This window comes from Gopherus evgoodei, chromosome 21 (genome assembly GCF_007399415.2).
Source record: "Gopherus evgoodei ecotype Sinaloan lineage chromosome 21, rGopEvg1_v1.p, whole genome shotgun sequence".
NCBI lineage: Eukaryota > Metazoa > Chordata > Testudines > Testudinidae > Gopherus > Gopherus evgoodei.
Window position 1 is genome coordinate 8,046,126 of NC_044342.1, and position 22,827 is coordinate 8,068,952.

Genomic DNA, 22,827 nt, shown 5'->3' on the forward strand with positions numbered 1-22,827 from the left:
ATGATAAGGGATATGGTTAAAGTGTTCCTGAGCACGGTGGGAGTGTAATATATGAGCATACTCTGGAAGACTGCCTGGCTTCTCTCTCAAGCCAAGGTCAAGAAACCAATTAGGAGGGGCAAGAAGGAATCTAGGGGAGGCATAAGAAACACTAAAAGCCAAAGAAATGTCTGTTCTTGACCAAAGCACAACCTCACTCCTTACCCCTCCCATGAGATACAAAAGAGGTGGTACTGAAGCTCCCAGACTCAACACCTTCCAAAATGAGACATGACTATAAATTGTAAGAGGTGGGACAAAGGCCATGCATATTTGGGCCTGCTAAGAAGGAGGGGAATGGGAACATGGTGATAAAGCTCTGCGGCATCAGAGCTATGGATACGCTTGCTTGAAACTAACCCCAATAAACATTGCATTGCTTGCACTTCAGACTTCTGGTCTTCTGCTTTCTGACTATGTGACAAGAACCAGGGAAGGAATGAAGGGAAAGCCCTCAACAGAATCAATTTTTGCCTCTGGACTTCTGCTTCTGAGCTGTGTAGAGCTCCAGACTCTCACAAGCCCACATGAAACAGACACAGATAAATCTTCCCACATCATAGGTCCTTTAATTCCAGCAAAGTTCAAAGCCAGCTTTTAGCAGGATGCACCCCTGCTCCTGCCCTAAAGGGATAAAAACAGCTCTGGGAAGGGGCTGTGGCTGGAGAAAGCAGCTTTAGGCTGGGCTGATTGGGGGAAGTGGCTGCAGCTGGGGCAATGCCCCAAACAGACTCAGCTGGCCCTATAAAGGCAGATAAACTGGGGCAGACAGGAGTCTCTCTCTAGCAGCGAGCTAGACACAAGATATCTGAGTGAAGCAGGGCTGAGGAAAGGCAGAGGAGCTAGGGAGCTCCAGCCTGGAAAGCCCCAGGCTGCAGCCTAGAATTGGGCCAAGAGGTACTAGGGGTTGCAGAAGGCAGCCCAGGAGTAGGCCAAGGCAGCAAGTCCAATCCCAACTTTGCCAATGATGAGTAGGCTGACATGGAAGTCTGCCCCAGGGTGCAGGGGCTAGACAATGACTGGCAGTAGCCATATACTGAGGCAGGATGGGGATAGAGGGTGGAGGTGGGGGTTTCCCAGGTAGGGGAGACCCTGAGAGAAAGAGGTTACTGTTAGGGGGCAGTACCCCATGTAAAAGGGCACCGGGGGGGGGACACGGGGGCCAGAGAAGAGGTGGATCACCAGCCTGCAGAGGGTGTTCCAGGCTGTGCCAGAGCTAATTCCCAGGAGTCACCAGCAGGAGGCGCCACAGGGGTAAGTCTGCTCATTTACACAGCTACACACATCTAGAGAAAAAAAAGTTTTTTAATTAGTTCTGCCAGTTCAGTCTCAGAGTCCATATTGGCACTTTGGGAACTATAGCAACATAGCCAAGGTTCCATAGATGTGCCAGAGTAACCCTGTAGCATAGACACAACCAATAGGGATGGATAGAGGGTTGGTAGGAAAATCGCTTAGCTGAACAACGGCAGCTAGATTGAAGTATTCTTCCATCAACCTTATTATGTGTACACCTGGGCTTAGCTTGTCATAGCTACATCACTCAGACCTTTTCACTCTCCTGAGTGATGTTGCTATGTTGATCTAAATTTTAAATGTAGACCAGATATAGCTGTAATATAGCTGCCAGGCATATCTGGGGCACAAGGAGCCTATATAAAGCTCCAATTGCCCTAACACATAATTAATATAATAAAACTTCTGAAACATTAAAATAATCATTCAGTAGGAACTCAGCCATCTGAACACCTACAGAAACTCTTCCTCCACTTCATCATTGTTGGAAGCAAAATTTCAACTCTCCCAGAACACCCCACCAAAGAGATGATGAAACTGATATCTCCAGTATATGGGGAAAAAAATAACCCAATATCCCATCCCACTCGAAATACCTTTTCAACTCTCCTCCACTCCCAAAAGCCACCTGGAACAAAGAAACAATGAAACCAACCAACCAATGAAACAAAACAAAACAAAAAACCGGAGATAATCAAGCAAACAAACAAAGCACCTCATGTCTGAGGCAGAATTTCAACCCCAGATGAGATTCCATGAAGTCCACCATGACGTAGTTATGGCTACTGATTTTATGTGCCAGGCACTCTGATGGCATGAAGATGGTGGAAGCATTAATAGATAGATAGATGAGACCTTGCAGGAAAATTTGTTTAACTGAAAACCCATATTTTCTTTAAATAGAGTTAAATCAGAACCAGGGCCGGCTCCAGCTTTTTTGCCACCTCAAGTGGCGAAGTGGTGAAAAAAAAGAAAAGAGAAGATAAAGCTGCAATTGATGGCACTTCGGCAGCAGCTCAACTGCGGCATTTCATTCTTTGGTGGCAATTCTGTGCAGATCCTTCACTCCGAGAGAGACTGAGGAACCTGCCACCGAATTCCCACCAAAGACCCATTGGCTGCCCCAAGCACCTGCTTCCTTTGCTGGTGCCTGGAGCCGGCCCTGATCGGAAAATTATTGACCAGGGTAGGAAGCACTCATGTTGTCCAATGATACCATAATTTCAAATGCTGTGATTCTGTTACATCCATTATTATTTCTGTTTCAAAGACATAATTGCAGGATGGCAGAACTGAATAAACAGCAGAGATGACAGCCCAGGGAATATGGGCTGTACCTAATAGACATGCTTGAACCTTGAAACTCAGTAGTAGCCTGCCTATCTGGACCCTGCCCAAGGACATGGAGGGCACATCTACAGCGCAGCTGGGCGCGAGTTTCCCAACGCAGCTAGGCAGACTTCACCAGCTCTGTGTTAAACATAGCGGAGTAGATGGGGGCAGCACAGGCAGCAGCTCAGTCTCACCACTTCAGCGGAAACCTGGCTGGACTCTGAGGCTTCGTAGTCAGCTGATGCCCATTCTACCTCTGGCATTTAGGATGCTCAGCTAGTCTGTCCTATTTCCCTAGAATCCAGGCACTGGTCTGTCTTTATAATATAATATATGAGGGACAAAAACATAGTATGTGATTCAAGAGAGAGATCGATAGATCAATTGATAGATAATTCCAATGATAGTGACTCACTTCCTCTTCATGACTGTCCATAAGTTTTCATTATTAAACATTATTTACCGAAGGATTTCTATGAGTATCTTACTTCACAGATCATTTACAAACAGCTCATCATAAGTGCCTGGTGTTTGAGCCATTTTCTCTGGATACTTTTTAACATACCCTGTTTCTCTTCCTTGAGTGGATAAATTGAACTATCACACCAGGGTTCCTTAAAAGTGAATGTGCCAGTCTTCTGCTGGTTTAAGTTGCCATTGCTCCACTGACATCAGTTGAGCTTGAGAATTTACACCAGCTGAGAATCTGCTCTCAGTGCTCATGATTATTAATCCATAGCTCACTTCCTTTGCATATTTTGCATTAAGGCCCTGATCCAGCAAACCCCTTTAGAAAGTGATTACACTGGTCTACAATTTTTGAGAAGTCGTCTGCTTCAGAGATAAAATGTGATATTTATTATGTATTTTGATGTGCTGAATTCAAATATGACAATTAAAACAACTGATTGGCTACTGTTTCTAAGATATTTAAGTTTTTACATTTTATGTCTATGTATATTGTGTAGATAGTAGAGTTTTAATCATAAATTGTAAACCTAGGTCTTTTCATGTGTTTATGGTTGCTTTACATGATAATATTTCACCTGTCCTGTTTATGTAACACTTTAAAAATCAGCAAAAGGGTTATATAATTAAAATTTATTATGAAACAAAAGGCAAAAAACTATTCTGTACATAGTTTAGTCCTATTCAGTGTCTACTAGGCACTTCTTGGCTTGTCTGTTGTACACATTAAATGGAGCATCTCTTGTCACTGTCCAGCAATAGTCTGCAAGCATTGATGGGCTCCATTTGCCCTGATAGCCTGGCAGGAGATTCCACTGCTGTAGTCTGGAGCCCAACAGCTCTGCCTTACTCTAGGGTAGTTCCAAATTCCTGACAAGGTCATTCAGTACACCTTGTGTTATGAGGTGTGGTTCAGAGGAGGAGGATGGGAAAAATGTGGGTCCTGTGACATTGATAGTTCAGGACCAGAAGTTTCATCCTCTTCCTCTTCCTCATCTGACTCAAGTAAGAATGATTCTGGTGCATCAGAAACCGGCAGTCCTTCTCCGTGGGGTACTGGGCGTATAGCTGATGGAATGTTTGGATAATGCAGAGTCCACTTTTTCTTCTTTGGCCTGGTCCACATTACAGCGTTAAATCGATTTAAACAGCGTGAAATCGATTTAACTCTGTACTCGTCCACACTACAAGGCACTTTAAATCGATTTTAAGGGCTCTTAAAATCGATTTCTGTACTCCTGCCCAACGAGAGGAGTAACCCTAAAATCGATATTACTAAATCGATTTAGGGTTAGTGTGGACGGAAATCGAAGTTATTGGCCTCCGGGAGGTATCCCACAGTGCACCAGTGGCCGCTCTGGACAGGTAAATGAACACTACTGTACTGGCCAGGTATACAGGAAAAGTCCCGCGAACTTTTGAATTGCATTTCCTGTTTGGCCAGCATGGAGCTCTCAGCAGCACAGGTAACAATGCAGTCTCCTGAGAATAGGAAAAGAGCTCCAGCATGGACCACACAGGAGTTATTGGATCTGATCGCTGTACAGGGAGAAGATTCTGTGCTAGCAGAACTGCGTTCCAGAAGGCGAAATGAAAAAACTTTTGAAAAAATTTCTAATGCCATGAGGCAGAGGCCATACCAGGGAATCAGTGCAGTGCAGAGTTAAAGTGAAGGAGCTCAGACAAGCGTACCAGAAAACCAAAGCAGCAAATGGCAGATCCGGATCTGGGCCAAAAACATGCCGCTTCTACGCTGAGCTGCATACAATTTTAGGGGGCTGTGCCATGACAAGCCCCCCCGTCTGTGGATTCCGAGGTGGGGGTAATAATCTCACCCATGGCTGAGGATTCAGCGGAGGGGGAAGACGACGACGATGAGGAGGAGGACTACCTTGCTGAAAGCACACAGCACTCCATTCTCCCCAACAGCCAGGAGCTTTTCGTGACCCAGACAGAATTAAACTCCCAGCCCTCCCAAGCCACTAGCCCAGACAGTGAAGCCATGGAAGCAACCTCTGGTGAGTGTACCTTTGTAAATATAAAACATAGTTTAAAAGCAAGCGTTTTTTAATGATTGATTTGCCATGAGGGCTTGCATGCATTAGCTGGCATTAAAGTTACTGGAAAAGTCTGTTAACATGTCTGGGGATGGAGCGGAAATCCTCCAGGGACATCTCTATGAACCACTCCTGGAGGTACCCCAAAAGACTTTTCAGAAGGTTTCTGGGCAGGGCAGCCTTATTCCGTCCACCATGGTACGAAACTTTACCACGCCATGCCTGGAGCACATAATCGGGTATCATTGCATGACAAAGCCTAGCTGCGTATGGTCCCGGGGATTGCTGGCATTCAAGAAGCATAATTTCTTTATCTCTGTCTGTAATCCTCAGGAGAGTGATATCGTTCATGGTCACCTGGTAAAAATTAATGTATTTTATTAAGGGGACAGAGATGACCATTCCTACGGTGATGCTTTCCTGCGGCTTAAAAGAAATCCTTCCCTTGCAGTTAGCCATGCGGGGGAAAGGGAAAAAGCTGCCCATTCCTACGGGGAGGTGTCTTTAATGGCACTGAGCTTTTTAGCATTTGGGCAGCAGGAATTTTCCCTGCTAATAGCCACGCGGTGGAGGGAGGGAATGGGGGAGGGGATAGGGTTTCAGTGACCTGCCATTATAGCAGACATGCAGAGTGGGGGGGAACACAATTCACAATTTCCTCTAGTGCTGATCCTTCTGAAGGCATAAGAAAAAAAGCAAAAGATGTGCTTTTTAGCAGTTGGCTGGCCAGCAGGAATTTTACCTGCTAATAGCCACGCAGGGGGGTGTTGCAGGGGGAAGGGACAGGGCGATCTGCCATTAGATGTAGGCCTTACCATGACCACCTTCAAGCTGAATTGTAATCCCCGGAGCTGCGTCTGTGTTGATCTGTTACACCACAGCCGCAGGCACTAAATACTAAAAGAATCCAAAGGCGACCTTGTAGTGAAGTGACATGTGCTACGTATGGTGAATAGTGTAGTTCACTGTGAAAGAGTATAACCATTGTTCTGTGAAATGTATCTCTTATGATCCTTCTGTCACTCTTTTCCCCCACTCATGCAGCTGCAAATTTTTCAAGCCTCCCTACTCCAGCCCAAAGACTAGCTCAGATAAGGAGGAGGAAGAAAAGGACACAGGATGAGATGTTCACAGAAATCATGGCAGTAATCCGCAATGAAAGAGCTCATCTGGGGGAGTGGAAGGACGTGGTAGTAAACTATAGGAAAGATGCCAGTGAACGTGAGGACAGGAGGGACGCTCGAGATGAGATGTGGCGGCAGCAAGATCAGCGGTGGCGGGATGCAATGCTGCAGCTGCTGAGCAATCAAACTGACATCCTCCGAAGTCTGGTGGAAGAGCTGCGGGGTCACAGAGTGCCACTCCAGTCCATGTTTAACCTCCCTCAGTACTCACAATGTTCCATATCTTCCACACCCAGACGTGTAAGAACGCGTGGGGGAAGGCTTTCTGCATCCACCCACTCCACCCTCGTGGACAGTCCAACCAAAAGGCTGTCATTACATTTAAATGTCCTTAATGGCCTTTTTCTTCCCTCCGATCCTCCTCCCAAACCACTCCCGGGGTACCTTGTTATTTCTCTTACTCTTCTTATAATTACATGCTTTTCAAAGCAAGTGGGGGGGTGGGTTGGTTACAGGGAATGACTTTATTTCCATAAGCAAGCTGTAATGGAAGGCGGGGGGGTAGGTTGCTTGCAGCAGGAGTCAATACAGGGGGGAGGTTCATGAAGGGGAAACAAACACAGCAGTCACAACGTACCCTGGCCCATGATGAAACTCGTTTTCAAGGCTTCCTTAATGGCCTTTTTCTTCCCTCCTATCCTCCTCCCAAACCACTCCCGGGGTACCTTGTTATTTCTCTTTACTCTTTTTATAATTACATGCTTTTTAAATGAAGGGGGAGGTGGGTTGCTTACAGGGAATGACTTTTAATAAAGAATACAAGGTTTTTAAACGATAGTAACTTTATTTCCATAAGCAAGCTGTAATGGAAGGGGGGGGTAGGTTGCTTGCAGCAGGAGTCAAAACAGGGGAGAGGTTCATGAAGGGGAAACAAACACAGCAGTCACACCATACCCTGACCCATGATGAAACTGGTTTTCAAGGCTTCTCTGATGCGCACCGCTTCCTGGTGTGATCTTCTAATCGCTCTGGTGTCTGGCTGCGCGTAATCAGCGGGCAGGTGATTTGCCTCAGCCTCCCACCCCGCCATAAAGGTCTCCCCCTTACTCTCACAGAGATTGTGGAGCACACAGCAAGCAGCAATAACAAAGAGGACATTGGTTTGGCTGAGGTCTGAGCGAGTAAGTAAAGTTCTCCAGCGCCCTTTTAGATGGCCAAATGCACATTCTACCATCATTCTGCACTTGCTCAGCCTGTAGTTAAACAGCTCCTGACCACTGTCCAGGCTGCCTGTGTATGGATTCATGAGCCATGGCATCAAGGGGTAGGCTGGGTCCCCCAGGATAACTACAGGCATTTCAACATCCCCAACTGATATTTTCTTGTCTGGGAAGTAAGTCCCTTGCTGCAGCCGTTTAAACAGAGTAGTGCTTCTGAAGACACGAGCGTCATGAACCCTTCCTGGCCATCCCACATGGATGTTGGTGAAACGTCCCTTGTGATCCACCAGTGCTTGCAGCACCATTGAAAAGTACCCCTTGCGGTTTATGTACTGGGTACCCTGGTGCTCCGGTGCCAAGATAGGGATATGGGTTCCATCTATGGCCCCCCCACAGTTAGGGAATCCCATTGCAGCAAAGCCATCCACTATAACTTGGACGTTTCCCAGAGTCACAACCTTTTGTAGCAGCAGCTTAATGATTGCTTTGGCTACTTGCAACACAGCAGCCCCCACAGTAGATTTTCCCACTCCAAATTGATTCCCGACTGACCGGTAGCTGTCTGGCGTTGCAAGCTTCCAGAGGGCTATTGCCACTCGCTTCTCCACTGTGAGGGCTGCTCTCATCCTGGTATTATGGCATTTCAGGACAGGGGAAAGCAAGTCACAAAGTTCAAAGAAAGTGCTCTTACGCATGCGAAAGTTCCGCAGCCACTGCGAATCGTCCCACACCTGCAAAACTATGCGGTCCCACCAGTCAGTGCTTATTTCCCGGGCCCAAAATTGGCGAGCAATGGGTAGAAACTCCCCCATTACCATCAGGAGCTCCGAAGCACGGGGGCCCGTGGTTAGGGAGAAATCAGTCTCCAGGTCCTCATCACTCTCGTCGCCGCGCTGCCGTAGCTGCCTCCTCCTCTCCTGCGTTTGCAGTTCATGGTTCACCGTAGACAGCACGAGAATGCATGAGCTGTTTACAACGTCCACGATCGTGGTACTGATCAGAGCAGGGTCCATGCTTGCTGTGCTATGGCGTTTGCTCTCAGTTCACCCAGTAAAAAACGCGTGAAATGGCTGTCTGCTGCTTTCAGGAAGGGAAGGGGTGAGGCTGTACCCAGAACCACCCATGACAGTGATTTTTGCCCCATCAGGCACTGGGGTAGTAACTCATAATTCCAAGGGTCAGGGAAGACTGCAGGAACTATGGGATAGGTACCCACAGTGCAACGCTCCAGAAATCGATGGTAGCCGGGGACCATGGTGTCATAAACAGATAGCTAAGGGTTCATGTCTCTTTCACCTGAAGCACCTGACCAGAGGACCAGTCAGGAAACAGGATTTTTTTTCAACTCTGGGTGGAGGGAGTTGGTGTCTGAGTCTTTGTTTTCTGTCTGCCTGATGCTCTCTCAGCTATGAGGAGTGATTTCTATTCCCTTCTCTCTAATCTTCTGTTTCCAAGTTGTGAGTACAGAGATCATGTTTTTACATGTCTATAGTTGCTGGAGTGCTTTGATTTGTATTCTTTTTGAATAAGGCTGTTTATTCAATATTCTTTTAAGCAATTGACCCTGTATTTGTCACCTTAATACAGAGAGACCATTTGTATGTATTTTTTCTTTCTTTTTATATAAAGCTTTCTTTTTAAGATCTGTTGGAGTTTTCTTTACTGGGAAACTTCAGGGAAATTGAGTCTGTACTCACCAGGGAATTGGTGGGAGGAAGAAGTCAGAGGGAGGTCTGTGTGTGTTGGATTTGTTCGCCTGACTTTGCATTCCCTCTGGGTGAAGAGGAAAGTGCTTGTGTTTCCAGGACTGGAATTACAGAGGGTGGATTCCCTCTGCTTAGATTCACGGAGGTTGCTTCTGTGTATCTCTCCAGGAGCACCTGGAGGGGGGAAGGGAAAAAGGATTATTTCCCTTTGTTGTGAGACTCGAGGGATTTGGGTCTTGGGGTCCCCAGGGAAGGTTTTTCAGGGGGACCAGAGTGCCCCAAAACACTCTAATTTTTTGGGTGGTGGCAGCAAGTACCAGGTCCAAGCTGGTAACTAAGCTTGGAGGTTTTCATGCTAACCCCCATATTTTGGACGCTAAGGTCCAAATCTGGGACTAAGGTTTGACATGGTGGCAGCGTTTATGGGAAAGATAGAATCCAGAAGCCAGTAGGAATATTATATTTTTCTTTTCTCTGCTAGGGGCTTTTTAACAGAGAGAAACAGTTTGGTTTTAAAAGGGAACCAGAGAGAATTTTTTTTTCTGCTCTCTCTGGCAGTTTGTGGCTTGCATAGTAAGCAAGAAGCCATTAAGAGGCTGTTAAGGGTCTTTTGTCACACAATAGCACCCCCATTAGGAGTCAATTACCAGAACTATATACATGCAAATAAAGTGGTTTTTCTGGTTTGCTTTACATTGAAAACAAAGGGCAAAAGCCCTGTTGCTAGGCAGACCCCAGGAGGCAACAGAGCCTGCAGTTCAGAAGATAAACACCGGCGGGCACCCCAACACAAGAAAACAGGAACCATGCCTACCAAGACAAAAATGGTGGCCGAAGAACACATCAAAGAAGCTGAACACAGGCGAGAACTGGAAAAAAGACTACAAAAAATGGAGCTGAGAGAAAGAGAAAGAGAGGCAACCTACAAAAGAGAGCAAGCAGCCAAAGATGCAGACCACCAAAAACAGCTGGAACTCCAGAGGAAAGCCCATCGACAGGCCATGGAATTAGAAAAGGCTAAGCAAAACACAGCCAACCCTAACAACCCTGCGCCAATGATTGTTCCACAGCACAGGAAATTTCCCACCTACAAGGCAGGTGATGACACTGAGGCCTTCTTGGAAAATTTTGAACGAGCCTGTCTTGGGTACGGCATCCCTGAAAAGCAGTACATGGTTGAATTGAGGCCACAGCTCAGTGGACCTTTAGCAGAGGTGGCAGCTGAAATGCCTAAGCAGCAAATGAATGACTATAAACTTTTTCAAACCAAGGCCAGATACAGAATGAGAATAACCCCGGATCATGCCCGTCGGCATTTCAGAACCCAAAAGTGGAAACCAGATGTGTCATTTCCCAAACACGCCTACTACGTTGGGAAAAATTATGAGGCCTGGATATCAGGACACAATGTTAAAACCTTGGAAGAACTGCACCTCCTCATACAAATGGAGCAGTTCTTGGATGGTGTTCCTGAGGACATCACACGGTACATACAAGATGGAAAACCCAAGAATCTCGCTGAGGCAGGGGAGATTGGAGCCAGATGGATGGAAGTGGCAGAAAGCAAGAAAGCTACTGTCATGGGGAACGAATACCCCAGGGGGCACACCGACCATAAACCCTACAACCGAGGACAGCCAAAGACCCCACATACAACCCAAGTAAAGCCACAGACGCCCTATTCTTCCACCTCACCAGTCTCCAGTAACTCACCTCGGCCCAGAGACCCATCAGATGGAAGATGCTTTAAGTGTAATGAACTGGGACATATCAAGGCCAACTGTCCAAAGAACACCATGCGAGTGCAATTCATTACACCACCATCACCCCAAAGATCCCCAGGCTCGGATGCCTCTCAAATACCCTTGGAGCGAAGGAAAAATTTGAGAGTGGGCGGAAAGAAGGTTACTGCATGGAGAGACACGGGGGCACAAGTGTCAGCTATCCACCAATCCTTCGTAGACCCCAAATTCATCAACCCAAAGGCCAAAGTTACAATTTACCCCTTCATGTCACAAGCTGTAGACTTGCCTACAGCTCAACTGCCTGTCCAGTACAAAGGCTGGTCAGGAATGTGCACTTTTGCAGTCTATGACAATTATCCTATCCCCATGCTACTGGGGGAAGACTTGGCCAACCAGGTAAAGCGGGACAAGAGAGTGGGAATGGTTACACGCAGCCAAACCAGGCAAGCTTCCAGGCCCATTCCTGTTCCTGAGCCGTCCACAGAGGCCCCGTCTGTGTTACCAGAGACCCAGACAGAGGTAGTGGACCCGGATTCCATGCCAACCACTGAAACAGCCACAACACCTCCAGTCCCAGGCCCGGAACTGGAACAGCAACCAGCACCAGCAAGTGCAACCACATCTTCAAACTCAAAGCCAGAGGGCACCAGTGAGCCAAAACTGGCAGAAGCAACAGACAGCCATACCCAAAAGGCTCAGCCAGAGCCTGAAATAACCTCAGGTGCACCAGCGGAGAGCGGTTCACCAGCAACTGAAACAACCCCATCACCTACATTGCTTCCAGAGGGACCAAGCCCAAGTCCACAGTCTGAGGAAGAACTGGTGACCCCAGCCTCAAGGAAACAGTTCCAGACTGAGCATGAAGCAGATGACAGCCTTCAGAAAGCTTGGGCGGCGGCACGGAGCACCCCACCGCCTCTCAGCTCTTCTAATCGATCCTGGTTTGTTATAGACCAAGGACTTTTATACAAGGAAATTCTTTCTGGTGGACACCGGGAAGAATGGCAGCTGCAAAAACAGTTGGTGGTTCCAACTAAGTACCGGGGGAAGCTTTTAAGCTTAGCCCATGATCATCCCAGTGGCCATGCTGGGGTGAACAGAACCAAGGACCGGCTGGGGAAGTCCTTCCACTGGGAGGGGATGGGCAAGGACGTTGCCAAGTATGTCCGGTCTTGTGAGGTATGGCAAAGAGTGGGAAAGCCTCAAGACCAGGTCAAGGCCCCTCTCCAGCCACTCCCCATAATTGAGGTCCCATTTCAGCGAGTAGCTGTGGATATTCTGGGTCCTTTCCCAAAAAAGACGCCCAGAGGAAAGCAGTATGTACTGACTTTAGTGGACTTCGCTACCCGATGGCCGGAGGCAGTAGCTCTAGGCAACACCAGGGCTAACACTGTGTGCCTGGCCCTAACAGACATCTTTGCCAGGGTAGGTTGGCCCTCCGACATCCTTACAGATTCAGGGTCTAATTTCCTGGCAGGGACCATGGAAAAACTGTGGGAAATGCATGGGGTGAATCACTTGGTTGCCACCCCGTACCACCATCAAACCAAAGGCCTGGTGGAAAGGTTCAATGGAACTTTGGGGGCCATGATACGAAAATTCATCAACGAATTCTCCAATAATTGGAGAGGTAGAGAAACATATGAGGGTGATTGTATGATGGAGCTGCTTGTGATGGTGGAGACAGGGCTGAGCAGCCCATGGGCTCACTTCCAGTTAATGTCCTGTGTTCCAAAAGCTCATGCTCAAGGTTTCATCCGTCCACCAGCAGGGGTCAGGAAGGGATCCCCCCCCCACCAATATCTTCTGAGAGGGTTTATTTTATTTTGTTTTACTCTCCTTCCTCTGTAGCTCCTGGCAATGACCACAGCTGGAGATGGGGGTCTCGGGGCGGGGCCAGGCTCTGAAGTGGCATAGAGCATTGTCTGTCTCTCTCGAGTGATTGGCTGGCTGATTCTTGCTCACATGCCCAGGCTCTCACTGATCACCCTATGTGGGGTGGGGAAGGATTTTTCCCTCAGTTCAGATGAGCAGTCACCTTGTCATGGAAGGGCGGGGATCGCCTTCCTTTGCAGCATGTGGGTGCGGGTCACTCACCAGTACTATCTGGATGGGTCTCATTTAACCATTTCCCTGCCACAGCTGAGGTCTCAGACACTGGTGCACCTTAGTCCCACCTGCTCTGCCTGCAGCAAATAATAGTCTAGGCTCCTGAAGGTGCTAATTCTGTGTTCTCATTCCAGGTGCTCTCAGTGGCCTGTGCTATACAGGGGGAAGGAATAGGTGACTGGGTGGTCCCTTCTGGCTGCCCCCAGGGCCCAGAACTTCCTGACTTCCTGACCTAATGTTCAGTGGCAGAGCCAGGTGGAGGGAAGAGGGGGAGCAGAAAAAAAAAAGGTGCCACCTGCTTCAGTGCTTTTACTGACGGGGCAGCACTCCAGGTCTTCAGCGACACCTCAGCAGTGTGACCTTCACTCTCTCCACAGATCTTTGGCAGCATTTCGGCAATGAAGCTTCAGTGCCACCTCCTGCGTAGCACAGACCCCGAGCGCCGCCCCGTCAGTAAAAGCACCGCAGCGAGTGGCGCCTATTTTTTTTCACTCCCAAGTGAATAAAATTTTTAAAAGTGCCACTTGTGCTTGGTGAGGGAGTTGCTGCTGCCCTGCCTCCCCGCTAGCTATGCTACTGCCAGTGTTTTATCCCTGTTGCCCCACTTCCCTACCAGAGCTGGGGACAGAACCCATGAGTCCTAACTCTCAGCCTCACCCACACTGACTACTACACCTGACTATCCTTCTTCCATGGAGCTCTGCTGATTTACACTAGCTGGGGATCTGGGACATTGTTTTTCCACTAACATCCATTCAATTCCAATGACTAATTGACATGGTGGAGAAAGGTACTCAAATTTCGGTTCTAATCCCTTCACCTCTTCAATGCAGGTGTTAATGCTCCCAGGAAACATCTCCCAGTCCTCTCTATAATACCCTAATAAAACCAGGGAAAACCATATCCATTTCAGCCCCACCCAGTTTTATTTACACTGTGATTTTAAACTGATATAGTTAAATGAATGCCAAAGGGGATGTGGATGTTCTTAATTCTATTGAAAACGGATTATTCTGGTTTAGCTTAAATTAATTAAGAATAGGTTTAAACTACGCTGAAATCAGCTTCTTTGTGACCAAAGTGTGTCCGCACAGTGGTGTAACTACACCAGTTTAAAAGCCAATTCAAGTTATACGAATTGCTAAGGCTTAAATTATTGATAGTGCCCAGTAAATATTATTGTACTGGCCAATAGTTCTTCAGCAAAGAGCAGATTTTCATTTTAGACTGACAGGCAGACAGCTAGATAAACAAAAAAGTAAATGTGAGAATAGATAGACAGATATGTCTCAGTTTAAAAGAAATAGAAAAGTGCTTTAAAACATTTTGGATGGATTTTTTTCTCTCTCATTCCTAAAGTAGTAAGAAAAAAACAAAATACAATTCCTTTTAGTAAACCCCCTTCCAGTGATATTCTGATCTATTGTATATTCTCCACTCTGAGATAATGAGAGCAGATACTTCTCTGGGTTTGTCCGGATCCCAGAATTGACACAGGAATTTTTACATCAAATTTGGAAATACATAAAAATATATTTATTGATTTAACATTTCCCATCTATCTATTTTAATTTTACCAGTCTAATCTATGAATTAATAAAATATATATTTACCACTTTAATATTTGACTTTAACCTGGGAATTAGCATAATATAGCATTCATAACCCAGTATTTCAACAAATTCTGGAAATTTGTCCTGTATGGAATTATCAACTCAATATTTTAATTGGTTCTGGAGGTTAAAAAAATCAGAACTATAAATGTAATATTTTAACCAAATCTAAAAACATATGTAGTTTTCAGTTTTTGGGTTTTTTTTCATAAAAACTAGACATTTATATACATATTAGCTTAAAATTATAACCATGTCTGTGAAGTACCATTTATCATTAATACAATTTTAATGAGATCTGGAAAATAGTATAAAATATACTTACTAATGTAATATTTAATTAAATCTAGACAAAAGTAATGTATAATTCTTAATTCACTATTTTAATGAAAATAAGAATATATCATTATTAAATGTATTAATAATAATAGGAATTCTTATTCAATACAATTATTAATGCAACATGTTTAACAAATGTGGAAATCAACACAGTATATACTTATGAATTTAAAATTTTAATCAAAAATCTAGAAATTAACATAGTATGTAAATATTAATTTAACATGTGAAATGAATCTGGAAATCAATAATATATGGACTTACAATTAATGAGTAATGAATACAATATCTAGTTCTTAATTTATTACATTAGTTAAAATGGTAATTCATGATATACGTAATTATTCATTTGTTATTTAAATGAAAGTAGAAATTGATAAAATATAGTGGTATAACATTTTTTTAAATATAAGATTTGAAATTTTAGGTAGTTATTTATTTTTAATCAAAATTTGGAATACTTCATTTTAATCAATTTTTTAAATTAATATAGCATGCTGTTGTTAATTTTACAGTCTGAGTCTCAAAAGTAATATAAACTGTAACTCTTAATTTACCAGTTTAATCTATTTTGGAAAATGGAATGTGTAAAATGCTTGAGGCAGAGACATTTTTTTGAAATAAACACTAATATAAACCATAAATAATATAATTCTCATTTGACTCTATACATTCATTTCAAGCCCGACAATAATTTGTAGAGTTTAATCATATTGATACTTTCATATAGATTTTTATATATTTGATCTAGATTTTCCTTCAGCTGAGCCTTTTGGGCCAATCCATGATTAATGTCATCCTCGGAGCTGTCCAAACTCAAAGTAAGGAATTATTAAAGGTCCTCTCGATTCAGTTCTGTGCCACTCATTAGCTAGACGAGAAGAAGGTTTGGGGTACATTTGCCCAAGGTGCTTTACTGGTTAGGATTCCAATCCCATTTACCAAAGGGATTTAGGGCCAGACACTCAAGTGGATTTAGGTGCCCAAATGTGCAGCTCCAGCCCAGTCAATTCCATGTTAGTCTTGAAGAATAGAGAGGAGGGGACATTAAATCAGCTCATTCTGCTTCTGTGACATCATCCACTGTTTTCACCAGCACAGATGGGGTTTGTGATCCTAGACAGGTCCATAGGAGCTGATCAAGCTACGGAAGCAGGAGCAAGAGTTCATTGGCCAGGCAGGACAGCTGGCTCAATACCTCAGTACAGGATCTTTATCCAGTGCGGAGGGATTCCAAAGGCAGAATAAACCCAGCTTCGGTGTCAGATCCCAGGCAAAATTTGAAATATGATATGCAGGAGAAGAGAGAGAAAGTGGTTATGATTGTGTGTGTGCGAGTTCCTACTACTGTAACCACTAGACCCCTCTCCCCTCCCAGCGCTCCGGATAGAACCTGTGAATCCTCTTGATTGTTTTCTTTCATCTCCAGGGGCCCCTGATACATCTAGCCAACGACACCATCCCAGTGACCAAATTCATCCTAGTGGGTTTCGCCTCCATGGACTGGGAGAGCTGCATTTTCCTCTGTGCCCTTCTCTCCTCCGCCTACACTGGGACACTGACAGGCAACCTATGCATTGTGTGGACCGTGCTGTGGGACTCCTGCCTCCAACTCTTGCCCATGTACATCCTGCTGGGGAACTTCTCCTGGCTGGAGATCTCCTACGTCACAACCACGGTGCCAAAGATGCTCTCTGACCTGGTGTCCCCTGGCCTCCCCATCTCCTTCCCTGCCTGCTTTATGCAGTTCTATTTCTTCTTGTCCATGGGGGCTACCGAGTGCCTCTTCCTCGCTGCCATGGCATTGGATAGGTACCTGGCCATCTGCCACCCCCTGTGCTACCCCGTCCTCATGTCCCCACACAGCTGCTGGGTGCTGGCCTCCTCCTGCTGGCTTAATTGCTTCCTGTGGTTCATAGTGCCTGTCACCCTCATCTCCCAACTCTCCTTCTGTGGCACCAACACCCTGGATCATTTTGTCTGTGACCCAGCCCCATTGCTGGCTGCCTCCTGCACCCCAGCTCCCCAGGCTGAACATTCCTGCTATGCTTTGAGCTCCCTCGTAATCTTTGCCACCATCCTCTTCATCCTGGCATCCTATGGGCTAGTCATCAGGGCTGTGCTGAGGCTGCCAGCTGGAGCTGGGCTGCACAAGGCCTTCTCCACCTGCTCCTCACACCTGGCTGTCGTGGGCCTGTTCTACAGCTCTGGCATGGTCAACTATGTCAACCCGGCAGCCTCAGGGGCCAGTGGGAAGGTGGTGACTCTCTTCTACACAGTGGGGACCCCCCTGCTCAACCCGCTGATCTACAGCCTGAGGAACAAGGAGATGAAGCAGGCCCTGAAAAGGACCCTGCTTGGGGAGCAGTAGGGGGTTCTGCTCTATCCGCACTCTGCAGAGACTGGCTGGTCAGGGGGGTGAGCAATGGGATATGGGGACTTTTCCTTCTGGGGGCTCAGACTCCAATGAAGCAGGGGGAGCACGCACAGCATTTTGCATTACCTCTAGATCGTACTATAAAATTTTCCATTTGACAATGTACTCAGAACACAATTGAGAACTGGAGGAGAGGGAGGAAGTGTCTGTGTGTGTGTGTGTGTGTCTTTGCTGGAGGAAATATGCCCTGCTCAGTGTGTGTGTGTAGAAGATAGGAGACTGAAATGAGTGTGTGTGCAGGGAGGCTGGCTTGTATATCTGCCCTTTTTGTCTGATGATATTTGAATACAGTTTTCTGGATAAATGTGTCACCACACTTAGATCCCAAATGTTTTTAATATTATTTCCAACTTTTGGTAAAAAGCTACTGTTAAATAAGTTTCTGTTAAAAAAAAAGATTGACCAGTTCTGTTTATAAATGTATTTTTATGTTTTTTATGTCAGGATTAGTGGAAAAGGCAACCAAAGAGAATTCTAGTTTAAACTTTATGGGCAAAAATAGAACTAGAAATGTTGTATAAAAGAATTAACTCTAATTATCTGTGAAAGTAAAGAATGGATTTTATTAAATCACACTGCTTACTAATCAGATGAGAAACACTAATATTCAACAACTGTGTATAAGGAGAAAAGAATGACCATATAATATAATATCCACATTGCTAATTTGGAACATTCTATAATAATATTATGATATTTAGAAAATTACTTATGATACATAAAATATTCTTTTAAAAGATTTTCCTGAAAAGACTTTGATTTCCCTGATTTTTTTCCTATTTTTGAAATTATCCATAGATTTTTAGCAAAAATTATCAGACTCAGATCCTCAGCTGATGGAAGACTTTTAGGGAGTAACGTCAAATTTCATTAGCTATGGATCTGGCCCACATAGCCTATGGTACTTTGCTGATTTACACCACCTGGGATTCTGGTCCATTGACTCCAATGGAGTTGCATTTATTTAAACCAGCTGGGGATTTTGCTTATTGACTGCAATGGACCTATGAACATTTACACTAGCTAGGGATCTTGCTTTCTAAGCTCAGGCAGCTAGGCTGATTTACACCAGCTGGCCTCAGAGACCTCATTGATGATTCAGGCCCTTGGCTCTGACTTATTTCTGAACATAATTTTTCATGATTGAGCAGCATTTGATCTCTTTTCACATGACAGGTATATATATCCCCTGTATGACATATTGAGATCTGGTTTCTAATAGCAATGACCCTTCAAGAATAAATTATGTCTTTTTTTTTCTGGCATCAGCATTCTATTCATCAGTCTCCAAAAATGGCCTTTTTAATCTTGGTGTTTCTCAGCGTGTAGATCATCAGGTTTAGCATGGGGGTGACTAGAGTGTACAGGACTGAGACCATCTTGCCATGGGGAGTTTCTTGAAGGGCTGAGCATAGACAACGATGCCTGGAATGAAAATTAAGCTCACAACGACCATCTGGGCTCCACAGGTGGTCAAAGCCTTAGGATTTCCTTCTGTGACATGTGTCTTTATCTTGACTAAGATGACAGTGTGCGAAGTGAGTAGAATGATGAAGACTATGATGGGGAGCAGCCCACCATTGGAGACCATCGGTATTTCGATCAAGTAAGTATTGGTGCAGGCCAATTTGATGACTTGAGGGACATCACAATAGAAATTGTCTAGGACATTAGGACAACAGAATGGTCACTGGAGTATCAGTTCAATCTATACAATAGAGTGAGCAAATCCACCTAACCATGCCCTTGTCACCAGCCCCCCCCCCCCATACACCCTGGTTCATGATAGTCAAGTATCGTAGTGGTTTATAGATGGCCACATACCTATCCACAGCCATAATCACAAGTCAAAACATTGTTGCAGCACTGATTAAGTAGAAGAAGAGCATCTGCAGCAGGCAGTCATTGAATGAGCTGATATTGCATTGAGAGAGGAGACCTGATAGCAGTTTTGGGGCATTAACTGAGGAGCCGTTGACATCTAGATAATACTTAGTCCTACTATGAGTGCAGAGGACTGGACTAGGTAACCTCTCAAGATGCCTTCTAATCCTATGATTCTATTATTTTACCCCATTTTTTCAACTGTAGAATTGGGAGTTGAGAATGTGAAAAAGTGTGAAAAAAAATACAGCACTCTCTCACATTTGAAATGGAAGAAACAAAAATACTGAATCCAAATGAAATTAAAACTTTATTTTATTTTGACATTTTCTGAGTACAAATTAAGATTGCCCATCCAGAAAAAGTGATTTTTCCCAGTCAAAAAATGTTGAGACAGATTTTTTTTTTTGCAGATGAATGTCAACAACTGCTAATAAACTCGTGTATAGCAAGTGTGAGTAGTGGTGCAGGGATGGTTTGGGAAAATCAGAGAGGGAGAGCATAGCTGTGTCACTATTCAGAGTTATTCAAGGTGTCCAGACTGAATCACTACTACCTTCTTACAGCATGAGTAAATCCTCCCCAACCCCAGCTTTAGACAACACAAGCTCTCTACTTTGAGTTCCACATGTGCAACTCTGTCCCAATGCAAACTAACAATTTATACATCCCACTTTGTCACACTTGAGTGCCCAGTCCCCTCTCTTCTGGACATCTGCATTACACACCAATTCCCTGCCCCCGCGGAAGTCGTGCACCCCAGCTCAATGGTTTCATCACAATTCCACACTCTTCTTGCCACAAAGCACTTAGCCCTGTCTGTGATGAAGTGGAAATTTTCTTTTTTTTTTTTTTTAAGAATTCAGTGTGTGCCTCAGTTTCCTCTGTGCATTGTAGAAATATCTAGGGGTAGGACAAGGTTGTGTGATGGTGGCAGAGACCCTTAGAGGGTAGGTGTGACTGCCGTCTATTTCCCTGGACCCAGGCAATGGCCAGAAACTCTGTATCCCGGCAACTGATGGCCTGGGCCCACCCTGCAAGAGCCAGCCAGAGGAATTGGAGAACGAAGAGAGATATGGAGGTTAGGTGACCAGTTTGCCCAGGAAACAGCGCAAAGGATGCAGGAGGGGCAACTGGGAGTAACTGACAGGGGCTTCAGTGACCTCATTATGTTTGTATTTGGGCATGGAAGGCTGTCCTCTTCACACCCTGCTCTCAGTGACCTCTGTGCAGACCAATCTGTCACATCCTGGAGTGCAATCCAGACTAGTGAGGAGCTGTTTTACCACCTGCCATGTTAACTTGGGTGCCTTAATTGCTCTGTTGTTGTGATTCTCTTCTCTGAGCACCAGCAGCCAGTGTAGAACTTGCTGGAGGTCAAGGTATGGCTATTATATGAACCGAAGTAGGTGGTGAACCAAAGAATGCCTCGCTAGAATAGTAACCACTAACATTCCTAGGAGGATGGTACAGGAAAACACAGACCCCCTGTCAGATAAGGAGGAATGACAGGATAATGGAAGAGGATGTTTTGTTCAACCTATCGGGTACAAGGTACAGGTATGGTAACTAATAACATCTGGAGTGTAATACATAACTTGTTTGTCTCAATGTATAAAAGGAGAGTTCTAAATGAATTGACAATGACTTATCAATACTACTTAACTTCAGGGTACATGGCCTCACTATATCAGACACAAAGTGTGCACAGAAGTGATAGAAAATAGTTTCCATTCTGCATTCCTAGTGTATGCAAAAAACCCTCATGGTCCCCAGATTGCACCCTTTCCTCAGAGAAAGTAGAGTTATAGGAAGGGCAACTTTGTATTGGCCATGGGGACAACACTATGTGATGGGCAAACATGTGCTAGTGAACCTATAGCTTGGTATGCAGGTTACTGATATTGTGCTTTGTTGACAATTAACCTGGTTGACCTTTCATCACCAGATTGAGCCTGTGGTCTTTCTTTATGATTAACGTTGAGGTCTGCTGAATCAGCCAGCTACGCTGGTGCAGTTGACACTGGCTCTTGGGAACAACAGAAGAGTTACCCAGGGAAAGCAGTGCACAGAACAGCAGGCTGCAGACAAGTATTCAGGTCACAACCCGCATGTCTGTGCATCCCTGGATCAGCAACTGTGACTCCGGAAAACTGCTAGCAACACCCTAGTCACGCTCTCTGGTCTCCACCAGCCTTGGTGGCTACTCACAAGGTGACCCCAGCACACTTCCACTCCTGACTTTTCCCCAAACTATGTGCCCTGAAGTATCCAGCCCTCTCCTGCAATATTCAGAGAAATAATACAATTTGTTATCTCCTTTAAAGAGAAAAAAAACACAGTACAGGTTATGAATTTGGCTGGGGTAAATACATGCTTTCCTGCAAACATAGCACTGAGACTAACATGGCTGCTACTCTGAAACCTGAGCACTGAGACAGTTTATTGTAAAAATAAAACAAATTTATTAACAAAAGGAACATAGGTTAAGTGATGCCCAGTAAAACCTATTAAAAGTAGAGATGATTCAAAATAATAGTGAAAACACACACCTAAAAGCCTAAAACTTAATCTAGCAAGGTACAAGCTTTATTCAAGAAACTGTTTTCCTCATTTGGTTATTTCTCTGGCTGTCCAACACACACACACACAAACACCCCCTCTTTCCCTCTCTATTGTTAGCTATCATCAAAATTACAAGGAGGGAAAATTTAACAAAATAAACTAAAGTACCATTTGTGGGATAAAATATGTAATGTGTATGAACATATTTGTGTGTAGGGCTTAAGAGTGTGGGAGAGAGAGTTAGTTCTTTGGGATAGGTGTTCATTTGTCAGTGAGGATGTGTGTGCAAAGTTTGTTTGGAGGTGTTATGGAGAATGAGATGTGAGGTAATACAATGGATATCTGTGGAGAGGGTTCAGTGTGTTGAGAGGTGTAAGATGGAGATTGCTGAAGAGTGTGTGTGTGTGTGTGTGCATGTTTGTGTGTGTGTGAGAGAGAGAGAAAGCGGTGAGATATATGTGCAGTTGGAATATGCTGGGAGATGAACTTCTTAGGGGGAGGGTGTGAATTTCAAAGAGAAGTGGGACATCTTTGTGTGTGAGCTTAGAGTCTTTGTTGGGCTAGTATGTAGCATCTGAAGATGTGGGTGTCCAATGTGTGGGTGTAGCTGCAAGGGATGGGGTTACAAATGGGGCATGGGGTGCTTTTGATAGGGGATGGCGTGATTATATATATGAGGTGACTATATGTGTGTGCATATGGGGTACAGGTATGTGTTGGCTCAAGTTATGTCGGGGTGCTGGGGCTGTGAGGGGAGAGTTGAGGTGGGTGGAAGGTTTGCAATGTTAATATGTGGGAATGTAGCTGTTGGATATGTGTTTACTCATATTCAGGTTTGGATGTGTGTGGGGGTGTTGGCTGGAGGTGTGTGTTGGATATCGGTGGAGTGTTAG

The 22,827-nt window shown here is 45.0% G+C and overlaps 1 protein-coding gene across 1 annotated transcript; it reads left to right on the forward strand.

Moving 5' to 3' along the window:
• Positions 1–15,839: 15,839 nt before the first annotated feature.
• Positions 15,840–17,419, forward strand: LOC115637894 (olfactory receptor 11H12-like). The gene is made up of 2 exons (XM_030539487.1): positions 15,840–15,869; positions 16,478–17,419. The coding sequence occupies exons 1-2, from the start codon at positions 15,840–15,842 to the stop codon at positions 17,417–17,419; spliced, it is 972 nt and encodes a 323-aa protein (XP_030395347.1).
• Positions 17,420–22,827: the final 5,408 nt, after the last annotated feature.